Below are 26,390 nucleotides of genomic sequence, written 5' to 3' on the forward strand. Positions count from 1 at the left end.
GTCACAATCAGGTTTGTTGTCATATTAGAAATAATGCGTGGAATGTTATGAAAGTTTTAAATGTCATCCAGATTTTTTTTTTTTCAATAAAGGCTTGGTTGCGTAATACAAGGTCTTTCTCATAATGTTGTATTTGAGATTAATCAAGTTGATGGTTAACAAAGAATCTGCCAGTGATATTTATCAACTTTTTAGATTTGCATTCATGCTTCTTCATGTGCACATCTAATCTGCTCTGAATTACATCATTCTAGTATTGTATTTGGGTTACATTTGACATGTTTTAAGAAAAAAACTTTCCCCCTGAGATTTTCAATCGAAACTTCCAAGAGCTAAGAACCCTAATTTAAAAAAAAGCAAGGCAGAGGGGAAAAAAAGTTATCCTAAATATGAGTATACAATTGATATTTATTTTTCTTACACTTTCCTCCACTGTTAGTTATTCCACAACCCTCAATGTCTAGGTTTGGATGTTTGGCAGGGCCTCAATCACCTGAAATCCAAGAAACAGAAGTACTTAACTGCAACGAACGCAGCTCCTTTTCAGCTACGTTAAAAAATGATAATTCATTGGGCTGGTTTAGTTGGGAAAAAAATATTTAGACTTTTTTCCATGCAGCTTCTGAAAATTTCTTCCACCTCTGTTATTTTCTGTTCTCAGTGTCACACCAGCAAAGGAAATGGATCACATGAAACAAAGGAAGTGCTACATTTGTTTTTGTTAGATATCTGCAGTTTAGGTTTCATTTTACATTAGTACCACAGTGAACCAAACAAAATCGCAAGAATAGGATAGAAGCAAATAGGATCAGTCACACAGGATCAGAAAAGCAAAACAATCAAATCTGAACCAGTCAAATAAGCTGTCTGACTGTGCATGACTGAGACAGAACGCGATGTAGTTTTGAGTCTTATTTGGTGATGCAACATATCACAGGAAATCTTTAATGAAAGGCTGAAGTATGAGAGATTGAATGCATTTCTTATCAGTGCCAACAAGCTGAGCTGACATTTGTGTGAACCATCGGTCTGCCTGACAGTCGTAGTAGCTGCACCTGAAAAAATGGCCAAGTATTGATGCTGACCTCGACATGACATGAACCTCAGCTTCATAACACAGTCTCTGTTCCTCGCATCAGCCTACAGGTGCTCTAGCGCCCCCAGCTGGTGTGATGTGGAGCAGAAGACCATTATGAACTGTGCCATACACAGAGAGCTGTCTCAGAGTAGTTTTAGAGAAAAAACACACAAATGAACATGCGTTTTTTTTTGGGAAGGTATCTTTCAAGTTTTTACTTATTAGACCTAATCGCCAGGTGATAATGCAAAACAGACAGCATTTTTTAAAAGGAAGCTCCTAAAGGTATAATGTAGTTTGCTTTGTTGCAGCGGAAATTAAGGCAGTTAGAACAAATAAATGTATTTTTCAACCATTTGGTCTGCTTGACCACATGCAGTAAAACGCACGTGAAAATACTTCAGTGGCTTTTTGTAAATGAGAAACACAAACACTGATAGAGTTTGCTGCGATGAATATAGATCAGTTCACACCTTAGGGTATAAAAAATGATGGGTTTACATAAATTTAAGTGCACAGGAAAAAAAATGTAAACTGGCTCAACAACATTGCATTGTTCCAGTCCCTTCCGCACAGTGTCCAGTTCTCCCTCTGCCTTCTGTGCTGCCTGCAGTATGTGCTCCCACTCAGCGTGAAAGAGAAACAGATGGAGGAACGATTAAGAGAGAAGTTGATGAAGAGAATTAGCTATTTAGCCTATCTAGATTAATTCTTTGGGCACAGTGTCAACATCTTTTTGTTTTATTACAATTATGAGCAAGCCCTGAGAAGTTTTTGAGTTTGAGATGCAAAGGGTGGATAGAAAGTATTTAATCATCCCAAAACAAGCCCACATCTACTGCTAAGTCCTGTCTGCTTTTGGAAACTTTGTTAAAGGATTTCAGATTAAGTCTCTTTCCCTAAGAGACACATGCTGTTTTATTTTGCACCAGTTATAATTGCGCATCTGGTTTGGATGATGGTTCATGGCATTCTGGAAGTTTACTCAGGTAGAAGTCTCTGATCCGTGAATAGTCCTTCCTCTCTCAGAAGCCAGAGAGCCTCTTCTACGTCCACTGCAGCATCTTTGCCACCCAGAGGGAAATGATATCAAGCTGTAATTTTACTTTGATGATGCCATGGATTCTCAGTATCAGACACACGTAACAAAACTGGCACAGCGACTGAGGGGCAGGTGAGTTAATGACCGCAGTCTCTGTATTCTGTCCTGCCTCTTTAGAAAGACAAGATATAACAAGTAAGAATTTTGCACCACATTACACAAATCATGAATTCAAATGTAATGTTCTAAGTTATTCTTTTCAGACTGCATCATCAAAAAACAGTCCCTCTCATTGGTACAACCAAACCTTCCATCCTAATGGGGGATTTTTTTCACAGGGCAGACCTTCATCAGTAGTGCCAGTTTAACTGTGAAAGCACATCAATGTCAGCAAAACACTGAGATACATCCCATGTCTATGTTTGTGCAATCATTTTTGCGACGATATCAAAGTGAAATTATTTTTTTTTTTTAGTGTGCTTTCCACGAATAATGAAACCACCATTTCACGTGGACTAATTTTCATTTTTTTTCTCGGTAACAGAATTACTGACTTAGTATTCCATGTCCTATAAAACACACAACAACACAGAAAAAGATCTACGTGAACTCTGTACTTTTGGTCACACAAGGTTTCACACAAATATGTATAATCCCATATGTCATAAACTTCTTAATGTCTGATTATTAATGTCAGTTGTAACATCAGCCCTAAAGGGGCTTTTTCAGCTCCAGCTGGACTGATGTGAATTAACTTAGCAGACTCTTTTATCCATAGCGACATTGTTATGGAATTTTGAGGTTAAACAAAGAAACTTCTGACTGAGGAGCAGCTAAACTACCTCCTGAACTACAGCCATTACAGTAGACCACGGTGGACTCTGCTGATTACAACTTTAAAGGAGCTTAGGAACGCAACGCACTGAGTGTGTTGACTGTATTTTCATTGATCACCACTAGATGGAGGTGCAGCACAAACAAAACAAATTCGAAAGGAGACTCAACATCATCATGTAAGATTTCTTTTTTTATTACAACTGGTATCAGCAAACCATTTAAATAAGAAACAAAAACAATAAGAACCCATTGTTGTTTTTTTAGCCTGCATACAAACTGTGAAAAATACACATAAAAAACACTGCAGCATGTTTCTATCTATAAATACCTTTACATCTACAATATATTATTTTCATTGAAAAAAATAATTGCTTGCATTTAGATATATAATATAAGTTTTAAATCAATTTAAAGTACAAATGTAGAAATGCAAAATGGCACCAAAGGCGAATGAACAAGTCAACAATATCATATTGATCCTTTCTGTCCCAGTTCCTCCAGCCAGTTTAGCACAGTGTCCAGTTCTCCCACTGCCTTCTGAGTCGCCTGCTGTATCTGTAGCTGCTCAGCATGAAGGAGAGGCAGATGGCGAAAGAAGCAAGAGAGAAGTGGACAAATAGGTTTATTTATGAGCAGGACACCACAGAGAAAACATAAATTAGTCACTCAAGACTACAGCCTTGGTGTGAGCTCTCCGATCCAATTTTATTTTCATATTTACATTTTCTATGTCTTTTGTTTCTTTCCTGTTATTCAAAGATTTATTGAAAGAGGACTCAATATTAATTCAAACTGCTTCGTATGGAAGAAGGATTGCTTTCAGTTTCTGATGTTCTTTTTAATCCATCTGACCTGCAGGAACACAGTTCTCAGTGTCATCTTTTTTCCGAACAAGACTAAATGCTCACGTCATTTTTGAGATATAGAACAAGACGCTGAACATTTTGACAAGTTTCAATTGTTTGGTGTTATATAATCACATCTTTCACTAAACCAAGTAAGGTGGAATCCTTTTGCCGTCTATTCTGGGAATGTGTGGCATGAAAAAAGATGTTTGTTGACAGAGAGTAGTCAGTGTCTAGTTCACCTTGATAAACTCAGCGTGCACGGAGTCAATGGTTCTCTGGGTTTCTTCTCCACAGTGGCAGTGCTGCACACAGTAGAGCACAATCATCAATAAAGCTTAAGGCTGCTTCAAATAAAAACACACAGGATCACATCAGTGAACAGAATCCTGTTGGACTGTAAACTTACACATTTATGCATATCTCTTCTGATGCTGACAAAAGCATTTGCCAGAGCGCTGGAGCAGCGTTGCTGCTGTGGCTGAGAGGAGACGTAGTTGCTGAACACTCGCTCCACATAGAAACGCAGCAAGAGACGCATGAAACAGCACGTCTGACCCTCCTGAGTGAGAGATGCAAAAGGGTCAGATTACAACACTATTCATTCCCAATGTAAAGCCTGGAGAAGTGTTTAGATGAGGGCAGACAAATAAAACAAATGTGTTGCAAAAGCGAGAGTAGAAAGCAGCTAATCATTGAACTCTCGGCGTAATACCTCACCTGAACACCGTTTATCAGAGATCTGTCCAGAAGTCTCACTCCAATCTCACTGTCTCCTGAAATCTGCCATGTAAAAACACAAACAACTGCATCAGAATCAGTTTCTTTCCACTTTAAGGTGTCTTGATCTGTATTTTCTCTGCACGTGTCAGCATAATATTCTTGACGAGGAGTTGTTTCCATCCATTGAGTGTGTGTGCAAAGAACGTACGGCATGGGATCTTATGTGGGAGTAATATTTGCGCAGTTCGTGAATGTGAACAGTGACTGAGCAGCTGTCCACATGCAGAGTTCGGCTCTCCGAGGGTGCACTCATGCAGCTGAGGATGAGAAGGAGGCAGGCAGAACAGCCAAGCAGCGTCTCCATCACTGTGGTTACCTGGTGAAGCCAACAGAAATGTTGTGTCTGTTTAAATTCCTCCATAGACACACCAAAGAGCCATTCTGTTGAACGTGTGTTCACCAACTATCTCATGTGTCAAGGAGTAATACAAAGACAGGTACTAAACAGGTAAAACAAAAATAGCTGGAATCAAACACATCCTCAAAAATCAATTATCTTGTGTTCAGACTCACCTGTGCGTTTACTCTGCGGAAGAGTCCTGGAGAAGATGTGTATTTGTGCCTCCATGCTGTCTCCTCTTATAGTAGAGTGAAGGGGATTTTACCAGCAACTGAACGTCGTACACAGGAATAAACAAATGCATGAACTTGCACGCATGCAGAAATTACTTTTCAGGTGGAGGAAGTGTGATGCAATGACAGGAACTCTCAACTGATGTCAGATTTTCCTCTCTGCCCAAAGGAAGAAATTGAGAGGGAATCATTTAAAATTTCCTTCTCACTGATTGTAGAAAAAAAAAAAAAGTCTTTGCTGTCACTGATGTGTTGAGTGGTTCATCAAATTAGGGTGTCATTATTACTTTTCAGCTCATTTGGCTTATCATATTTTAAAATACGCGTATGTGTTGTGACAGGATTAAAGATAATTAAATAATAATAATGATTTTTATAATTAATTGTGATAATTAAAGATACTCATTTCTGATCTTTCATATAGTTTTGATTGATTAGGATGTCTCACAGGGTGTCGTTTTTTTTCTGGCACTTTTTTTTTTTTGCTCGCACTATATTTAACCCTGTCAGAAAGGTCCTTATCGGAAACACCTGTCAGACCTGCTTAATGAATCTGGCCAGCATTTGACTTCCTGATGAGGTATAGAAAATTGTGAGCAAGGAAATCCAGCGGAAATTACCTGAAGTCATGAAGTCTGTGGCAACATCACTGAAGTGCAAAATTTCCAAATTTCTACTAAGTGGAGTTCAGCACGTGAAGCTAGAAATAATAGCCGACAGCCTCTGGCAGCTCACGAATGCACAGTATTGCTGGAATGTATTTCTGTTAACCGCTAGGGGTCATCACAAAGCTTTGTGAACATTTCAACTCCTCTACTGGTGAGAGGTAAAAGCCCGGATTCTGTTCAGTAGCTGGTGAAGGGTCTAAGGTATTTGTCGTTGCCAAAAAATGAAAGTCCCTTAACTTTTGAGCACAAAAGGTTAACAGAAAGAAACACTAAGGAGTAGAGTTTCCTAATCCTGCTGAAATGACCACTTGGGATAATCCGGTATCTCACATAAGTCGCATTTGATCCATAAAGTTGTGTTTTCTTTACAGATATTTCTATTTTCAGAACTATCTGATATTTCACATGTTGTGTGCATCCTATAAAAGTTATTGATGCAGCTTCTTTTTTTTTCCCTTTTTCCTTCTTTCCCCAACTTGCTGGGGGGGTGTGGTAAAAATGTGTTGCCATTTTAGAATTGTACAACTTTTGTTCATGACCATTTGTTCCTCTATCGAGGTGAATAAAGTTCATGCAATAATGAACAGGCCAAATATAATGAAACTTAGTCCGAACAAGCTACTTTACTACTTTTTTCTTTTTCTTTTTTTACAGCTCATTGGCCTTAAACCTTTTTTTATTTTTTGGTTTGTATGTAGACACTCTTCTCACCTGTAACTGTCGTGAGGCAGTCTGTCAATTTGCTCAAAGAAGTACTGTCTTCCACCAGTCTAAATCTCACATCTGCGAAGGTCCCGCGGTCTCCCAATGTCATTAAAGTGGGGTCCACAGCTCTTTTAATTCATTGTTAAATCTCTGTCTTGGTCCTTTTTACCCTCACGTAATGAAACTATACCTGCCCACATGAAACAGATATGTATCACGTGAAAAGCATTACATCCAATAAGCATGAAAGCTTTTATGGTTTAAAGAAGGAAAATATGCATAGAAATCATGGCAAGTGTGAAGAAATGAGAAAAGAAGTGAGATAATGATGATGGTGATGGTGGTGACAATGCTAAGCTGTTACTGTGACCCCCTCTTCTTAATTTAATTCTTAATTTAATTTATTTATTACTATTTTAGTCTTTTTCTTATTTGTATGATGCTGCTAACACTGCACTACCTCTGGGTTTTTAATTTTTTTTTAAAGTTTTTAAGCCCTTTTACAAATGCATTTATTTAGACAGGAATATCTCTATTTTTATATAACATCCCTATTTTATCATTTCCCTTATATAGTTTTAACTTCCTGATCCTGTGTCTGTATGTATGTCTACTTTTGCACAAGCTGTATGTATATGTGTATGTTGCTGCTGCGACGCATGAATTTCCCCACTGTGGGATAATAAAGGGCATACTTACTTACTTACTGAAAAAACATTAGGCATAAGAGATAAGAGAGGGGATATGAAAATGTGCCAGAAATTTAATTTAAAATTAGAATCAAACATAATCAAATGATCAAAGACAACATTTTATTTCTCATTATTTGCACAAAGTGTCTTTATACAGAGGAATAATATACATAAGATTATGAATAGAAAGAATATAATAGCATTTTTTACATGGAGCACCTTGAAAATCACAGGCACATTCAGGACAGTCTCAACTACATGGTAGTTATGTTATAATTTGGTTCTTGAAACATCCCCTGCAGGTCTGTTCACTGTCACTAGTGGCTCTTTCACTCTGATCACGTCTACTGGCGAGCATATCTACCCTCTGAATCTGTAGCATGTCTGTCAATGTACCTGTATTTTCAGTCTTTGATCATTTTATATATATTTTTTTTTTCTTTTTTTGGATGCATTATACTTTACAAAAAAAAAAAAACACCACTCATAAACTGCAACTCCTTTAAAAGCTTCATGCTAAAAGTTGTTATATCCACATTCTGTAGATTTGTAGTTCAATATTTAGATTCTGGCAAAAATGACTCTTTTCAAAGTAAAAAAAAGCTTGAACTATCAAAACTTTACATTTATATGGAGTTCCACCTTCAGTTATGCAGTTCCGCAGCGTGTACGGGCTGGAAACTTTGCACTTCACAGAGCCTGTGTTGTCTTGAATTTCCCATGTACACAGCATTCGTGTGTGTGGGTGCATGTGTGAAAACCCCCTAAATTACAATTGAGTGAAGGTGTCTGAAGCACATGATGACATCCATAGGGATGGGTGGACTCAAGTGATTTCCATCCAAACGCAGGTACCTAAAGCAACAGAAGAGTCATACAGCACGCTGTCACGATGACTGACTTTTCAAAACTCATCAGCACGGGAACTATATCTTTGTTCCCTCTAAAAGCTTGTCTCAGCACCATTTCATGTTGTGTTACATAATGGGACCTACCTTAAACTTGGCACCAGACTGTTGTCACTCTGGTCAGCCTGTAGACTGTATGGGCAGATCTGGGTGCCATTGATGCCTGTCAAAAATAACAGCGAATACCATGGAGGTTGACTGAATAAACAAAAAACTAGTTTTTGCACCGATTATTTTACTTGACTGTAGTTAATTTATCCAACAAGTACAATATATCTATAGGCCCCAACATTAATGAAATGAAATGAGCACTGAGTATCAAGGAAAGGAACCCATTAAGGTTGAAACGCGTTAACCAGCAGGTGAACAATCAGCTTGTGAAGCCAATGTGTAAAGAAAGACGGTGATGTGGGAGGATAAGAATCTGAGAGAAGAGGGTAGAATTTTGATTGCAAAGTAACTGGGTGAAAGCATCTCCAAAGAGACTATGTTAGGCTATGTTCCAAAAGTAATCCAAGGAAGAACCAGCAACAGAGATTTCAGCATCCTAAACTAGGATCAATGCACACAATGTACAGAGCGAAGGCTTGTCTGTGTAGTCTTAGAGAGGCCACTGTGGCACTAAGGGATGAAAACCTCTGGAACTGGAACAATAGAACTGGTGGCCTGTGGACAGCTAAGTGTGTATGCAATGGTTACTAAGGAGAGAGAAAAAGGGGAAGCTGACCTAGTCAGTGGGAAGCTCTCAATAATGTTCTGCTAGAAATACTTGAGTCCTGGGATTCATAGGATGTTACTTTGACACATACCACCTATCTAAGCACTGTTGTGGTCCACGTAGATACATAAATGGGGTTTTGCCTGAAGGCAGTGATGTCTCTTAGCAGCAAAAAGCTCTGGGCCACTTTGCAAAAACCTTTAAGGGATAGTTTGAGGAAACAATTTACTTGTTTTCCAGTTTCCCCAAATCTCTGTCTCATCTTTGTGGGAATGCCCCAAAATCAGTTTATTGGATGTGCTAGAAAATCTAGTTAGATTCATTAAGGCTCTATCTTACAATCTATAAGACCTAAAGAATCTCCTGGCATCATATTGATGTTTGTACAAGAACTTTTTTCCTCACTGTCTTCCTCCCTTAGTGTTCACACAGGCAGCAATGACCTATAATTGAGTTGAAAGAATGTGGTACATCTAATCATGAGAGCAATTGCACATGACCTCTAAACGTGACCTCGGTGAAGGTGAGTGCTGCTTAGTGAAAACAATGAGTATTAGTCCTGATTATGATCATTTTAACTCTAACCAAGTGATGTGATAGTCCAAACACAACCCGGAAGTGACAAAGTTTCATTGTAACATGTTGTGTTTACGCGTATCTAAGGCAACCAGACAGATGGAGAGTATGGCGGCACATAAAAAGAACATTTAGCCCCAACCGAGATTGTTTTCTAACTCTAAGAAAGTTATGTTGTTGCCAAAACCCAACCAGGAGGTGACGAATGTGTTGTTGCTTCACTCAATGTTGAAAAAGTAATGGCCATAGTTTATAAGATGCTGCTCTGGCTTGTATTTAAAGAGATGACCAAACAACCTGTGTGGTTGTTTAAATTAAAGGACTTGTTGAACAGGTCATGTCAGACAGCAAAGCAGGCATAAAACAAGTAGGGTTAAACATCTCACAAGACAATGCGAATGAAAGCAAACATTATGGAAACACCTCATAACAATGCACTGTGTAGGTTGACAGCAATAGAAATGCTATTGTCTGTGTAAGCCTGAAGCCAAGCATTGCGTTCTGCTTTAGTCTTGACACAGAAACAAGACAAGAAGTTCTTTCTGAAACTACTTGCTGCCCCACATACACTATAAACAAAAAGTCAGTGCTATTATCAGAAATTAATTTCAAAACTGTTTCTAAATTAGACTCAATCTTAATCTAAAACACCTCCAAACGTCTCTGAGGAGACATGATCCAAAATTCTTTATCTACGAGACTGAAATAGTCATGAAGGGCATCACTCCGCTGTGAAATAAACCGTCTGCATTCGGCAGCTGCTCTCCCCACTTTGGATGCAGGTGCTCCAAAGTCTCCAGAAGCACTAATCAATGAGTTAAAAATAATACTTACTCTCAATGCTGTTGTGGTTAAGATGCAGGTGCTCAAGGTGAGTGTTAAAGAGAGGAACCGCAGTAAGCTGGTTGTGGGCCAGTTGCAGGTCCAGCAGGGTGGACACATTGAACACAGCTTTGGGAACTCCTTTATCACTCAGCTCATTGTGGTTCAGCCTCACAAACGCCAGATGAGCCAAGCTTTCAAAGTAGCCCCTATACAACACAACCACAAAAGATGCAACAACTTTAAAAGTTCTGTACTGTGGTGATGCTTGTAGTGTGCATATGCTCTTTTATATGCTATTTTTTGCCAACTGTGTGACCGTGTGTGCACTGTCTACTTGCTTTGGGATGTCATCTATACGGTTCCTGTCCAGGAAAAGCTGTATGAGGCTGCTTGGTACGCCAGAGGGCATCTTCTTCAGACTGTTATGAGCCAGGTTGAGCTGCATGAGGCTCCTTAGGTCTTTAAATGTGTTCATCCCCAGGTCACTGTCACTCAGCTAATAGAGAAAACATCACAAACTCAAATTTGCTCCAGAAATGCAGGAGACTGATGCTGCTTCAGTCTAAATAGCCAGAAGCATAGATCTGCAAGTGAGGTTCACCTGGTTGTTGTGCAGGTCAAGCAGAGTCAGGTTCTCCAACTTGCTGAGGGTACCGGCTGGGATCTTAGAAATGCGATTCCGATCAAGACGAAGCTGTTCCAGACTTGCTGGTAGGCCTGATGGGACTTCCTTTAGGTGGTTTCTGTGTGCATAGAGATACAGCAGTGCTGGGATCTTCTCGAAAACCTGCAGGAAAGATGGATATCAAATTACAATTTCAAACTTGTTCTGTGGTATTTTCAAGTCACCAACTTCTGTAGAAGAACCTCTCTGACCTGTTTGTCTATTCTGTGAATGCGGTTGTTTGCCAGATTGACCCAGCGGACTTCGGTAGCGTTGCGGAATGGCTCTGCAGTTACCTCTGAGATGTAGTTGTTCTGCAGGTAGAGGTAATGAGTTCTTAATGGGATGACTGGAATCACACGGATGTTCCGGTTCTCACAGTTGAGAGAGTTTGGATAGCTTGGGGAGCATAAACACTCTCTGGGGCAGTCAGGGTAGATGGAGGGCGGGCCCAGGATGGGTGGGGGGAAGTCTGTGGGTTCTTGGGGCTCTGGTACTGCAGGTAGCAGGACAGAAGGCCTGGCGGAAGCTGGGCGCCTGGTGGGTTTCCTTGGGCGAAGTCTCTCAGTAAACACTGCCCCTATTAGGAGGAATAGAGCCAGCACAGAGAAGAGTCCCACACCAGCCTTCATCATCCTGTAATAATGCACGAGAGGGAACTGTTAGATTTTTCCATGCAGTTGTACATTTATGGGTTAAACAAAGCACCAAAGCAGCTACATGTTTAGAGGCTGACAGACACTGGGCGTTCGTACTCTGTGTGGGTGTGATGGTCCATTGAGTGTACAAGGCCTTCTTCCTTGCTATGATTTATTTTTATTTGTTCATTCTGAGAGGAGCATGGGGATATTTCAGCTGCAAGTCAAAAGCTCCGATGGTTTTTGTTCAAAATGTATTTAAAGGCAGTTTTCAGCCACTCTAAGAGACAGTTGTTCCCAGGAAAAGTTGAGACAGGTTTCAGTTGAATCCTAATTACAGGAAGGGTAGAATCCAGACAATGGCCTTTCTTCCTGCACACTGTCCCACCTGAGAGCAGCTGAGGCAAGTGTGGGGTTTGATTTGATCCATATTTGATGATGGACTGAAAACTTGGAGTGGTTGCTTAGACAAGACTGCCAAGACCAAAGCAAAGCTAAAGCAGATCAGATGTTAATTTTTTTTCCCCTGTTTCTTCTCTGTATCCTTAACATGGTTTTTCATACATGCTTTAGTTGCCTGCATTTGTCCAAAGTGGGAGGAGGAGCTGTCAGTTTTTGGTATAGCAATCTCTGGCTCCAATGTTTTTTTGGAGTGAGGGAGCTCTGTGTTTGGGGTGCATTGTCCTCCAGTTTAGCCTATCCCTTTGTGGTCTCTCTGCGTTTGAGTGTGTACTTTCTCTGTTCTTGTTTGTCCTCAGGCATGGTTACACCTCATGCGGGTGGAGAAGATGGATGCCTAACCCGACCATCACTACATTCATCAACTCTGCAACTTATTAGCCATTTGTGTCCCCTTAAGACTATGAGTGATCTTTCCATCGCACATATATTTTGTATGCCAACCAACTTTCTCCTCTGAAGAACAGCCAGTAAACCAACCTCATCCTCTTCCTAACTTCCCTCTAAACTCTCTGTCTGACTGCCCTTTTTCCACCACTATAGCCTACTTCTTTCAGCTTTGTTCTTCAGCCACCGTCAAATCTCTCCGCTTAAAAGACTTTCTTTATGTCAGCGTTCTGCGCTTTGGTCCAAAAACGTCACAAACTGAGTACTGTTACTGAATGTTCTGAAACTGTTATGAAACATCAGGATTAGAAATGGTGAAATGTCAGAGGGACGGACACAGATTTACTTTTCCAGCTGAAGTATGTGTCTTGTTTTAGAAAGAGGGAGAGAAGGCAGTTTTTTTTTTTTTTAATTTGATTAAATTTGAGAAGAGGAGGGGCTGATACAGGAAATTAGTGCCCATGAGAAAAAAGGAGAAGGATAAAGAGTCTATTGTCAGGACAGGTCCACGGGGACAGCTGTAGCAGGAAAAACTGCTTGTGTGGGTTAAAACACTTTGACCCATGAAGAGGCCTGATGGAAACTGCACTAAATCCTACTGAAACTGTTATGGGCCCAATGTGTATTGTAAAATAATGCAAATCTGGGTTTCTAGTTTGCAAAGTTATATGCCATTTTTTTTTTCACCAGAAATTTGTTTCTCTGTGATTTTAATGTTAAATTGACTTAAAAAAAAAAAAAGGAATCACCTCAATGATAGTATAATGTCTCATCCCAGACAAACCCTGTTTTATCTCGCCCGGAAAACAGAAGGGTGGGGATTCTAGGTGTGTACTGTAAATAAGGAGTTTTTAAAATGTGACATGAGAAAGTTAAATCAGCATTTGATGGACAACACAGTGACTAAAGTAAGACATACATCCACTTAAAAAGAGATCATTTCGCTTTTCAAGGTGGAATAGTAATTTTGGGTGTTCTGACTGGATTTGTTCATCCTAAATATTTAGTTGTAACAGAATGTGTTTGTGCATGTATACTGCAAATCATCACCGCACAGTTTTCTGAATAATCCATCATAAATGCACAGATAGTTACCATTCACTCTGCTTCTGATAAACACTGACCAAGTGGATAAATATCGCTCATAAATCACAGGGCAGGAGTGAGGCTCAGGTCCAGACTCGAGGCCTGAAAAAACAGATCTGAACCTTCCTCTCTGAGTGTTCCCTGGCGCTGCCCTTCCTTTTTCCCTCTCAGAGCCTCACGGAGCCTCACAGGCCTACGTACAAAACCAGAACCAGCTCTCTTTCCTCATGCTGCTGTCATGACCAGAAGTATGGCAAACAATTAAAGGCTCAGTGTCAGAGATGGCTGATTCATTTGTTTGTTATTCGTGACTATATTAAGTTAAGCTGAGATTTGTACATGAGAACTAAGCTCATGACGGTATGCCAGTACATCCATCCATCACACATGACGAATGTGGAAAACTATGTGAGCATACAACGTCTTCAACTGAAACCCAAATGAATGAATGAATGTGTCCAAACCTTCGACTGAGCCAGTTAACTGGGTTCTCCGTTTAAACATCAAATTGGCACAGTGCTACTAAAGAGCTTGTGATATGACTTACTAAGTTAAGATTTAGTAAAATATCACATCAAGACCCCAGCAGCTATTTAACAAAATCAGAAATACATTTTGATCTATCATTCAGTTATCCTCCTCAGGTTTCCTCTATCTGATCATTGAATGTCTTTTTTTCTATATTTGAAGTTAAAAACCAAGATAACCCTGAATATTTACTATCAACGAATAAAAATCACGATATTTCAAACTGTAGTTAAACTAAAGTTAAGCTATATCTAATGTGGTTTCACTTGCGGTGCATCCTAAGCAAAGACCATGTTGCTTCCTGCCACAATAGCTAACACATAACATGACACTACAACAAAAAAGAATTATTGTGATGGTCAGACCAAAGTCAGAATTCTGAAATGTATGTAAACATGTTGATCTGACTGAAATCAGCTTCTAAAACCAAACTAATACACCCAGATAATACTGTTGGGGACCGAATCAAATCTAAGAGACTTAAATTTTTAAAAGAGTGGAAAATACATCATGCTTTCAACATGTGCAGCCAATCAGAATTAGCTTGCACATGCTCATTTGTCCAACTGAAAGATCTTGAACATTTACTAACATAGCCCGCAGCACTGTGGCATTGGACATATTCGGTTCTATAACTCAATTCCACTGGGACGATGATCTAATAAAATGGCCAGGTCTGACTCCAACTGTAGCTCAACTCAACTGGGCATATAACAGTGATAGACACTCCTCCACTTCTTTTCACTCATGCTCTTCTAAGTTTGTAGAAGTCCTTTTAGCAAAGGCAGATTTAAAGGGATATTTCGCCTCTTTTGATATGAAGCTGTATGACATCCCATACTAGCAATATTATTTATGAACATTTTCTTGCCCCCCGCTGCGTCCTGTGAGCCGAGTTCCAGCCTCGTTTTGGCGTTGATGAAGGTAGTCCGGCTAGTTGGCTGGGGCTACAAAAATAAAGCATTTTGCTTCTCAAAACATTATGCGTTCAAAAGAGTAATACACTTGCATCACAAAATCGTTCATCCAGAAAAAGTCAGACCTCACAATCGCTTGGCACTATTTTCTCTCCCTTTGTATCACTACGGGCTGTGTAGACCGTGCAGACCGAAGTCCAGACCGAGCAGTCCCCTGCTTCCGAGCAGTAATCACCGTAACAGGCGCGGCTGTCGGCAGGTGGCAGCACGCAGTGATACAAAGGGAGAGAAAATAGCGCCAAGCGATTGTGAGGTCTGACTTTTTCCTGGATGAACGATTTTGTGATGCAAATGTATTACTCTTTTGAACACATATTATTTTGAGAAGCAAAACGCTTTATTTTTTAAGCCCCAGCCAACTAGCCGGACTACCTTCGTCAACGCCAATACGAGGCTGGAACTCAGCTCACAGTGCGCAGCGGGGGGTAAGTCAAATTTAATAAATGATATTGCTAGTATGGGATGTCATACAGCTTCATATCAAAAGAGGCGAACTATCCCTTAAATCTCTCTCCATTTAGGTTAAAACATTTGTTTTGTCCTATTGAGTCTGTGTTACGTGTTGTTGGACGTGTACTTTAAGTCATGGTTGTGCTGAAGGACCCAACATCCTCAAATTAAACTTAGTTTTCCAGCACCTAGTTTTCAAAATAAAAATTTTGCTCTAAACTGGCTCGGCAATCTTATGATTTCATCATTCCTTTGACATATCCACTGCCTTCAGTACCAGGGGCAGTCTCGCACTCTCACAACATGACAGAACCTCACCATGTTTTATTGTAGGCGGGATACTCTTCCTGTTATGGAACTAAAAAAAAAACTCTGACTTCCTTCCTGAAGAACTCTGCTGTCCACTTTCCATAGAACATGTTTCACCAAACGTGTTCCTTTAGTGACTCTAACTGAGGTTTTTCTTAACTCCACATCTTAACCAGTTTTATGACTGTGAAACGTCTTGGTTCATAATTGCCATGGTTTTTGATGGAGCCTTTCTGAAGCTCTCATATCACTCTCTTTTCTTCTTCCTTTTTTAAAAGAATCTGGAATCAGTATGATGCTTTTTATGCAGTAGGTAACAGCTTGGTTGATTCAGGTCACTTACACAATGTAAATGTGCCCACCCAGAGACCCTGAGTTGGAATAACCTACTATAGAAAATAGCTGGGTGAATAGTTGTGTCCAATGAAGGTCCCTTATCACAAGAAAACATCTATTCTGTATCTCCAGCAGGTTATTATAGGGCATAACAGCAACCCCAAAACATGAAATGCATAATTTGGTCTCCAGCATAGAGTCAGTGGACTAACTCCTCCCTCCCCTCTGACCTCCTTACAGTTTTTTAAAGCCTCATCAATGTTTTTTAGCGTCTACGTGGTCATTTAGCTAGACGTCAGAATCACTGACATTTCATCGTCCATGACAGACGTTGAACAAGAGAAGCCATATTTAACAACAAGGTCAAAATCAGTCAAGAAAACATTGTAATTTTATCATTTTTTTAGCCTCTATTGGGAAACTGTAGCATGAGATTAGATTGAATTTTAATGAAATATTCTGGTTATGAAAAATTTAAATTTTTGAAATTCTCCACATATGATTCAAATATTCCAAATTGCTAATGTCAAGTCTGTTTCCAGTTCATCACGTATTTATGCTTCTGATGTTACATCTGTATAACATCGATATATGTACAATAGACATGCATTCGGCATCCACATTTATTAACCAAAGACAGCATTTAATCATTGGCCCGGTGCACTCTTGAATTCCAAAAAACTATTTCCATTCTTTAGTTAGTGACTTTTTTCTATGACGTCCTTGGTCCTTAATAGCAAGCTTTTTCCAATCCATTTTTGTTTTGGAAGAACAGTCATTATCATTCCTTTAACCACAGTCATGATGAGAGTTTTGCCAAACAACCCCCAAAAAAGAGCTTTAAATGAAAGATGTTTTTCATGCACATCAGAATTCAATAATCTGACTCAGATATTGGTAAACAGCAGAAACTCAAATATCTCGAAGTGCTGATGTGATCTTCTGCCTGTATATAAATCAATAAAGGTAAATATAGTTGTTAATGATGACAAAAACAGAATCAAAAAGATGCAATTAAAAGTAGAAAAAGCTAATTCTACAGTCTTATGTAGACTCCAGACAGTCTGTCCTATTTTCTGACTTATACACTGTTTAAGGTCTGACTGGAGTCTGAAGTCCCTGATTCTTTATTTTGATCTTCAGCCAACCTTGTCAAGATCAGTTTTTTGTTTGTGTTTTCATGTTCCTCCAATGCTGCGAAGGCCTTTTTTTAAATAGTTAAATCGACTAACAATATAGTGAATCAGTGTGTTTGTCTGAAAAAAAGGCAAAGTTGCATTCCAAAGAGGTTTTTTTATAAGATTTCCAGAATATTCCTTTTTTCGGTTTTATAATGGCTTTTGGTTAACACCCACCTTGGAACAGCATCCATATGAAATCATTGCAGAGAACGAGAAATTCATAGTGTTTGTGTTCTGTCTTTAAAACCTTAAATATTCACATGACTGCACCACACAAAGTGAAAAATGTTGCATTTGGCAAAAGCACAACTGAAGCTGCCTGTATTTTCACTTCCACGCAGCAGCAGCTCTCCTCACTGACCAAAGGAAAAAAAGCCAAAATCCAGGTGAGCACACGGGAGAGAAAAGTAGAGTCGCAGCATGCAGCAGCTCCCCGGAGGACAGAGTACCACTATGTAAAGCGTTTCTATAGAAACACACTAGCATGGCTCAGCTGAGCTTGTTCCAGGATTCCTCCTCAGTCCACAAACTCTGCCTGTGACTCCTTCAGTTGAACACACATCTTATTGATCGTGCCCTATCCAAAAAAACATCCCCACCGGAGACAACAAATTCACTTTCTTACCTGCCTCTGGTACCTGCCCTCCTTTGTCAAGTCACAAGTTAGTGTCTTTCCTCTTTTTCTGCCTCTCACACTCTCTCCCTACCCCTCCCTCCTTCTCTCTCTCTCTCTGTTTCTCTTCGTCTGAAGCCTCCCCACCCTCTTTCTCTCTCCGTTGGTGGACAGGCCAGCCTGTTGGGTTTATTCCCTGGCTTCTTTCCCTCTGAGGGTCACAGTGGTTCTTTCTCCCCCTGTGCTCGGCTCAGCTCCAGAGAGATTTAATCTCGATTCCTTCTGGAGAACTGCAAGCTCTTTCATGTGTCTGAGCTGTGCCACAATTTGCTATTATGTGGTTCAACCACACTAGAGGGTGAGAGCATCTATTTAGAAAAGACAAAAAGCACACGGCAGTGCAATGATATGCTTTGCATGTTTATATCTATGCACAAGCACATATCAGAAGTCTTTAGGAAATGCTGTGAACACTGGACTTCTGTTAGGGAAAGTCCAGCTGCAATTGTGTTTCTTCTCTGTCTCCCACCCACTTCGCCATTGTTTAGATGACTTCACACAAACCCAGTCATGTGCTTTTCATTAGCAGCATCTTTCCACTGATTCCATAGTATCTTCTCTGCATCCATCAAATGTGCGAAGGATTTTTTTCCCAATTCATCCAGCCAAACTCAAGCTGTGATTACTGAGGTCCAGCTGCGGGGCAACAGGAAAAGGGGCTGAGCGGCACCCCGATTAATAAAGTGTAGAGCGTAAATGTATGTGTGTGCTAATATGTCACAGGGGTTTGGAGGTGGACATGTGTTTGCTCGACTGCATTCCTGCTGCGTGAGCAGCAGCCGAGCGATAATGAGTCGAACATATGTGGGGATCTGCCTCAAACACACATGTACGCATGTCTCCTTCTTGCGACTTCCTCACTTTCATGACTTCTCCCCACCATACTCTTGTCTACTAATCAGATGCTGTAACCATCACGTGTAGATACCAAGCTAGACCTGACCAAACATCTGGTTTGAACTCGTCCCATCAAAGAAAAGTTAGAAAGAAAGGACATTTCAACAAAAAGGGCCAAAACTGTATATCACCTTTTGAGTGTTGGTGTGTTTTTTCTCTCTTCTACCATATAAAAGGATGCAAGAAAGCTAATAAATGACTCAGCTCCTCTGATGAACTGCAGTGACTTCACCTCTTTGTAAAAATCTTTTTATTTTGTGCTGCCGTCAGGGATGACATCATTGGAAATAGCTGGTCTGTAACAGCCTGTCTCATGATTTTTTTAATGTTTCATGTGTCATGCTCATAACATGATATCAGAAATTATTTCAATAAGTATAAAGTAAAGTTGAATTGACCAACCCAAAATTATAGTTGAATTACATTTTCTGAGGCAATTCGTTGGTCATCACCAACACGTTATTACCTCCTGTTGAAAAACGAGCTGAAAGTATAATTAGAAACTCATGATTTACTTCACTTTCCAAATATCCACCTGAGGGTGGAAATGCAACACATGAAAAAGGTTAACTTAAAAAGGTCTACTTTTAGGATTCAGAAAAAGAAGAGATTAAAAGTGTAAAAATCAATGTAAATAAACTGGTGGGGAAATGAGATGACAGTTAAACTATGGGGGCTTGCAATTCAGCTACAACAGTAATACTAGTAAGCTGCATTTACCACAGACACCAACAAACAAAAAGCCATGAAAGGGTAGTTAGAGCATTTTCCTGAACTGTCTATGGGAATATGTACATTAGTGAAATCATTCTGGGATCAAAGTTGTGGAGGCCCTTTGTCACAGGTATGGTTCAACAATTCCCTTGACTCCTGTTTTCTGCATTTTGAGAGACACATACCAAACACCAAATGGTGACAAAAGACTCCTTTTGGGTTGCACAGGATCATTTTGAGTGGCTGAATCTGCAGATTGAAAAGAGTTGGGGGAATGTATGGTTGAGTCTGCATTTTAAGTGTTCACGCCTGGCTGACTTTTGAGATCATACCTGGACAAAAAAAAAAAAAGAATCAGGTTGAAAGTCTGACACAGATGGAGTAACAGTGACTTCTAAAAACACTTACATGAACACCTGGACAGTGGTCACCAGAATCAGAAGTGATTTTGTGCTTTCTTGATGGCCTTTGTTTTCCTCTTCTAACCTGTAAAAATTCTGTCTTGCACTGATAATAAAAAATAACGGCTTTAATCAGTGTAATTAATCAACATTACCTTCTCAAACAGGTGTTTGCTGTCATGTTTTAGAGAACATTTAAAAAATAGGGTGCCATGTCCACTATTTAATAATCTACACAATTTCCCACATTTCTGGCCAATAAATCCATCAGAACTCAAGCAGCTACTGAGGTTTGTTTTTTTCTTGTGGAAACCGAGTCACATGGCCTGTGGAATGTAAGTCCTTGGCACGCAGCGTCCCGAAACACAGAGACTCTCGACAGAGATGGTCGGATGTTGGTGCCATTTTCATTCAGGGCTGAACCCAACCTGTTGATTCAAGAGAAGAGGTACATGTTTAAAGGCTGAAACCTGTTTTTACGGCAGGAAATCTTTAAGCAGCAGTTCTCCCCGGTGCTAATACATACCACAGCAGCTGTTTTCCAAGCAGATGGAGAGACTGAGGCGGGCTCAGGCTCAAGTCCAAAATGACTTGTGTGCATAATAATCTGAGAACTTTCCAAGAACGGTTTGTTCTGTCATCCACAGAGTGATTTGGATGATTGTGCTGTTTGGTTTTGACAGAGTTGCACGTGATTTTTCAGCCAGAAAATGTTCCCACAGCTGTAGGCATGCTAATTTTGTTGAAGCAACAAGATAATACAACATCCTGCAAGCATTGTGCACACATTCCTAATCATGCAAACTGCATCCTCTTTCTCCTCTATAATAAAAATACAAAGACATTAATTATAGCAAATAGCAGTTTAAAACAGTATTCAGCAGTGTGTTTACTTTTAACAAGTTTAACAAGAATACAAAATTCCTTTTGCATGATAAGTTATATGATTTCAATAATATTGTTGATTTCCTCTCACAGCAACGTCCTTACTCCCTGGGTTTTTATGAGAGTATGGCTCAGAGATTTAGTGTGTAAACTTTCACCAGATGAAAAATGAAAATCAGAGCTGCTCACTGATAGACTCCACACGCAGCTATTACTCAAGTGCCAAAGATAAAGCACACAGAGTTGTTCTATATCATGCTGCAAACACCACCCAAAACCTGCTTTATTGTAAAATGTGATTTATGTGAGTATGACAACAGCCCAACAGAGGGAGAAGGTGGGTGCTCACTATGGATCCTTTGTTTAAACCCATACTTTTGAATGAAAATGACAGATTTTTCATATATTTATGTCTTTTGTGGAGCTTGATTGTGTCTGTGAAACTGAATTGAATTGAATAAGAGTCCCATTGTTCCTTTATCATGGGGAGCTTTATTATGTCAATAAAATGGTTATTGTAGCACATATTAAACTCCGTCAGTTTCTGTAGCTCCCAAAGAGTCGCTGATGAGACTGACATCATTGTGTGATGGTGTGCATGCTGTTAACTGACGAATATTTCTCAAGTGAGTTAAGCGAGTCACTAGAAAGAAGCCACCTGCACCGTGGACACTTCCAAACGGAAGCTCATGCGTGAAATCGACCGGACAGGCTTCACTTTTCACCAATCTGACGAACTTCAGTTAAATGTGATGCACTGACTCCATGGAATAAATTGCTTTATATTTGTTTGCTCAGACACAGCATCCTGACAAGACAGACAAAAAGAAAACATGCTTTAAAACTAAAAGTGGCACTTTCTATTAAAACGTTTGTTTTGGTAAGTCTCGCCGCTTTGGGTGCAGACATTGACACAAAATGAGATTTGTCTTCTGAGGGTGGAAAAGTTTAGGTCGCAGACCTGCACTCTGGATTTGTGACATCAAAGCTAGTGTTGACACATTGAGCTTTTATTTCACATATGATGGCAACGGACCTTCAGTGTTGTGTGAGTCCCATTGTTAAGATTATTAAAAATGTTCATAAATTCGAGGTTTATCACTGATGTGCTTCAACGTGAATAGCTTCTAACCAGGTAAACAAGCGCTCTAATGGAAATTTGACATTTGAAATAAAAAAAAAAGATACAGATTAGTATTCATGGCTCTTTTTCAGAATCTTTATGCGAGTCTGGTGAGGATGTCTCATTATATTTTAGTTTGTTTGGAGGTGACAAATGCCTCTGAACAGCGGATTTTACACAGCTGACACTGATCAGATGGCTGTGTATGGTTAATGAAATAAATCCCATTTTAGCATTAGGCACACTGTCTTGCACTGTCTAAACTTCATGTTAATCTTCAGCGCTGATCAGTAAAACTGCCCTTTTTTTCTGAATTCATGCTATTCAGGCTTCTTATTTCTCCCTCTCCACTTTATTTTGATTGTATCTGGATTTGATTAGTGGTTTGTAATTGATCACAGCAGTTTTTGGGGGGGAGAAAAACTTCTACATGAATAGCAAATTCTCAGTATTGACTGTCTATGGTGTTGTATAGTCTTTTCTCTTTCGAAATGTACCAAACTTGGAGCTTCTTTTGTAAGGCATCAGTGAATTCACACCAGATTTGCTCTGTTCTGTGATATTTGGAATTGGACCTCTCTTTGGCAGTGTTGCTACTGTAAGCCTGTGAAACTTGTCATGTAAGCATGGACATATTCAGAGAGTTTAATGATTGCATTTTAAATAAGTCTTTAGATGTTAGGCCCTGGATATTTGACAGAAATGCTTATTTTTAGTTTTCAGGCCCCTGAAATGACAGCTGTTCATTGGCAGATTGTATCAGCTGCAGCTAGCAAGCTAATGGAGCAAATGATGGCATCCCACAAGTTAAACGTTCCCAGCTGACTCACTTTAAAGCAAGAGCCCTGTGAAAGTTAGTCCTAATAGTATCTAGCAGTTGCTCTCACTGTGACAGCACCATAACCACGACCTCAACATGTTGAGAAAGCCAGAGTGTGATCGACCCTCTTGGCCATGACCTCATGTATGTTCTTCAGGAAAAACTCAACATCTTGTATTTATATATCTTTTTTAGAGAATCTGGAGGAAAGACTGGAGATGTCTGCACATTTTTCAGATAAAGAAACATACGCTTACCATGCCTGCATGCATGGTAAGTTATGAGGTATAAGTGGCACAAGTGCAGTATCCCAGTGTGTGTGTGTGTGTGTGTGTGTGTGTGTGTGTGTGTGTGTTTTTGCACGTGTTCATGTTGGGTTAGGTAAGCGGCATGTGCTCCACATATGAGGCTGTGTAGGTGCTCCTTTGTTAAAAAAGGAATGTCTGATCAAGATTCCATAAAAAGGTTGAGCTCTCCTCTCTCACAAGATTTATGGTTCACACATACTTGAACGTTCAGTTTGGGCCATAAACTTCATATCTAACACCTTTAGCCACAACACCTTTAGGTGCCACCACTCCTGTTTCATCTCCCAGCTCTCTTACTGTTCAGTTCAGTAATTAAAGTGTGAAAATGAAGTGAGAAAACCATAACTACCAACTTTACTCTGCATTATATTGCATTGTCAGCTGTCTGCGAAAATTTCCACGTGGTGTGCAGTTCATTGACTGTGGGAAAACCCCCGAGAACTCATAGTTATAAACTGTTATTTTCAGTATTACGACAAACTCTGCAGAGCTGAATTATTAACTAACTAACTCTATATCCTTTATTTATGTTTGATATCACTCTCACTGTAAAAGTAAGGAAATACACAGTTTAGGATTATACCAGAAAGTTTTTCTCATTTACTTAAACAAGGTCTCAGGCCCCCAAAAACAGAGTACTTTGAGAAGAGCATGTGTTCCCTGCCATGCTGCTGAGGCTCTGAGGTTAAAAGGGTAAGAGTTGTCACCTCAGTGTTTTGAGAAATCGGTAGAAGAAGAAAAAAAAAAACTTTTTTTAGACCTGACAGAAAAGACAAGACAGCACAATCAGCATCTGTGTGTGTGTGTGTGTGTGTTTATGTGCTGAGTGTATATTTAATGAGAGGGCTGGAGGTCTTAGTCTTGCTTGTAAACAGGCCAGTAAATGTAACTAACTGCTTCCACCATCATCTAGCCAAAACCACAGATGCCATATGAGTCTGTGCTGTATTTCAAAGTGATTTCCCTGTCTAGCAACAAACAGACTCTTCATACAGCTTGGAGATCCCGCGCTGCTGTTTATTCCTTTTGTAAGCCCACCAAACTATGCATTAGTTTTGTTTGAAGCTTAGATGTTTAACACAGGCTTTAGGAAATATCACCTTCTGGGACAGCCAGGGCAGTGTAAAGAATGGCATCTGCTCAGTGTCCTGAAACCAGTGCCCTCTTGACCTGAAGTTGATTATGAGCTCAGGAAGCAACAGAAAACACAGAAATTAATTGCTGACAGTAGCTGAATGACCTCATCTTCCACAGTGTTTCCACCCTGAAGATGAGTGGTCAAGAGAAAGCTGCTAAAACCTGGTAGTGCTGAGGGCTAATTCAATATCACAAATGTGGAGAAGCACAAACTCAAATAACCTTTTTAATTTTTTCCATTGTCCCTGCTCAGCGTACTTCAGCCAAGCTGTGCTACGTCAAACAGTGATGACAGTAGTGCAGCCTCCCAGCAGGAGGTCGTCACGCTGAACAACTGTGAGCCAAATCTGAGTCAGCTGCTGTCATCTGATAGCCACGGGGGGGTAATGGGCAACCATTCATGCAAGTTCTTTTTCAAACTCATCATTGAATCTTTGCTTTTTTCATCTGAATCCACCTAAACTGAAACTGCTTTGCCTGTCTGCACAAGTCATACACACCGTAAAGAAACGCTTCCCCTGTGTGGAAGTTGGACGGGGCTGGCATCATTGGGATGAATTGGAATGTTGACGACAAGCCAGACTTCCTCACTCAGCTTTAATGCTCTCATTGGTCTGAAAGCAAGCAAATCCCTACAGCAGGTTGCGTAATCCTTTGCATAATACCTCAGTCTGTTACATTTAACTGGCAGTTAAACAGTCCACGGCACCTTTTTTCCCCCTTCCTATGCCGCAGATGGAAACAGAACCTGAACAGAAACTGCTGGTTTAGTGGAGAAGGAGACACTTGGGCCTAGCTTTCACTCATATGTGATTCACTTATAGCACAAAATCATCAGATTCATCTCCAACAATGTCAAGGGTATGTTTTGTCTCTTTTGCGACAAATGAATCGCGCTCAAAATGCTATTGTAGGGTGACGCGGTGGGGAACCATAAGTGTACAGAAGCATACAAGAATCTGTCATGAATCCAGCGTCAACTGTGACAAAATCACTTTTAATTTTCTCTATTGAATGATATGAAGTAAACGTCTTACTGTGTTTACCGTGTTGAATTTGGAGTAATTGGGGTTTCTTGTTGTGGTTCTGCATCACATTGTGTATGTATGCAGGAAACCCCCCATAACAACCTCAATGTTAATGTTTTATGCTCACACTGTAGGACTAACCTGTAAAACCTTTAATTTCTACTTGCACGTACCATATACCTATATCTAACTTTGTTATAAACATAGAGACTGATAAAACCCACGGCCTATAACTCAGCAAAATGAACACATTATGAATGTTATCGGAAGTTTTGGAACTTGTTTAAATCAATTGTAGCAAATGCTTATGTGTGGGCCTTTATTGGGAGGAACAAAAAAAATAACTCAAACCAGTTTTCTGTGCTGTTCTTTCTTCTTTTAACTTGGTCACCTGCATATACAGACCAAACTTTACAATAAAATCTCTAGAATTTGATGCTTAGTAAAAAAAAAAAAAGCACACACAAACATCTCATGGGTGTGAAATCATACCTGTTTAATGAGACAATGGAGCATGGGCCATGGGAGAGACAGCACTGCTCAGTGTGACTAACACCCACGTAGTGGAAAAACGATGTCTGCCTGTTATCTCTGGGGTCCCAGCCTTTTTTCCACAGTGGACCAGTTTCGTGCTGACAGTATTCTTGTGGACAGCGTGTCGTGACAGACGTACCTTACCAAAGCCATCAAAAGAATTTGAAGGCGCTCTGAACTTGTTTCTCTGTAGCTTGAAGATCCCATTGAGTAATGAAGGGAGTCAGCCGTGACCATAACAATGGCCTAGATACGGACATTTTGGCACCAGTCTCACCCAAAATCCCTGTTAATGTTTGTCTATGCTGTATTTAGTTTCATCACATCACAGTTAGTGTTTGGTTGTTGTATATTTATTTCAAGGTATTTTTTTTACTTATACAAATATTTCAGGCCGAACGAGTTGTGGTCCACTGACAAAGGTTTTGTGGCCCAGTGGTTTGGGACCACTGTCTTATGTGACAGGTAGACAGTTAATCTCTGAGAAAACTGTTGTTTGCCTGAAAGTCACACACCAGACTACCAGGAAGGGTAAGGTTCCCTGCATTTCGTTGCTTCATACATAATCGAGACTGCACAGAGGTTCCTGACTTTGAACTTCTGCA

General features: G+C 39.9%; 2 protein-coding genes across 2 annotated transcripts; both read right to left on the minus strand.

Annotated features, from left to right (window-relative positions):
* Window positions 1–3,208: 3,208 nt before the first annotated feature.
* On the minus strand, window positions 3,209–4,910 carry il19l (interleukin 19 like). Its single transcript, XM_075462069.1, has 5 exons — window positions 4,734–4,910; window positions 4,523–4,585; window positions 4,212–4,364; window positions 4,045–4,107; window positions 3,209–3,518 (listed from the first exon to the last, which is right to left on the minus strand). The coding sequence occupies exons 1-5, from the start codon at window positions 4,887–4,889 to the stop codon at window positions 3,426–3,428; spliced, it is 528 nt and encodes a 175-aa protein (XP_075318184.1). The 5' UTR covers window positions 4,890–4,910; the 3' UTR covers window positions 3,209–3,425.
* A 1,995-nt stretch (window positions 4,911–6,905) lies between these two features.
* On the minus strand, window positions 6,906–18,006 carry prelp (proline/arginine-rich end leucine-rich repeat protein). The gene is made up of 7 exons (XM_075462070.1): window positions 17,891–18,006; window positions 11,127–11,550; window positions 10,852–11,037; window positions 10,589–10,746; window positions 10,260–10,456; window positions 8,219–8,294; window positions 6,906–8,078 (listed from the first exon to the last, which is right to left on the minus strand). Exons 2-7 carry the CDS (start codon window positions 11,547–11,549, stop codon window positions 7,988–7,990), a joined length of 1,131 nt encoding a protein of 376 aa, XP_075318185.1. The 5' UTR covers window position 11,550; window positions 17,891–18,006; the 3' UTR covers window positions 6,906–7,987.
* Between the last annotated feature and the right edge of the window lie 8,384 nt (window positions 18,007–26,390).

This window comes from Odontesthes bonariensis, chromosome 3 (assembly GCF_027942865.1).
Source record: "Odontesthes bonariensis isolate fOdoBon6 chromosome 3, fOdoBon6.hap1, whole genome shotgun sequence".
In the NCBI taxonomy this organism is placed as follows: Eukaryota; Metazoa; Chordata; class Actinopteri; order Atheriniformes; family Atherinopsidae; genus Odontesthes; species Odontesthes bonariensis.

Bases quoted from the DNA above. Each gene is read 5' to 3' on its own strand.
- prelp (XM_075462070.1), bottom strand. From the start codon at position 11,549: ATGATGAAGGCTGGTGTGGGACTCTTCTCTGTGCTGGCTCTATTCCTC. The intron at 10,747-10,851 runs GTGAACCTCACT...TTTCTCTATTAG, and splicing joins TTGACCTGCACAACAACCAG to CTGAGTGACAGTGACCTGGG. The intron at 8,079-8,218 runs GTAGGTCCCATT...CTGTTGCTTTAG, and splicing joins AGTCTGGTGCCAAGTTTAAG to GTACCTGCGTTTGGATGGAA.
- il19l (XM_075462069.1), bottom strand. From the start codon at position 4,889: ATGGAGACGCTGCTTGGCTGTTCTGCCTGCCTCCTTCTCATCCTCAGC. The intron at 4,108-4,211 runs GTAAGTTTACAG...TACTGTGTGCAG, and splicing joins GAAGAGATATGCATAAATGT to CACTGCCACTGTGGAGAAGA. The intron at 3,519-4,044 runs GTGAACTAGACA...CATGCTGAGCAG, and splicing joins TGCACGCTGAGTTTATCAAG to CTACAGATACAGCAGGCGAC.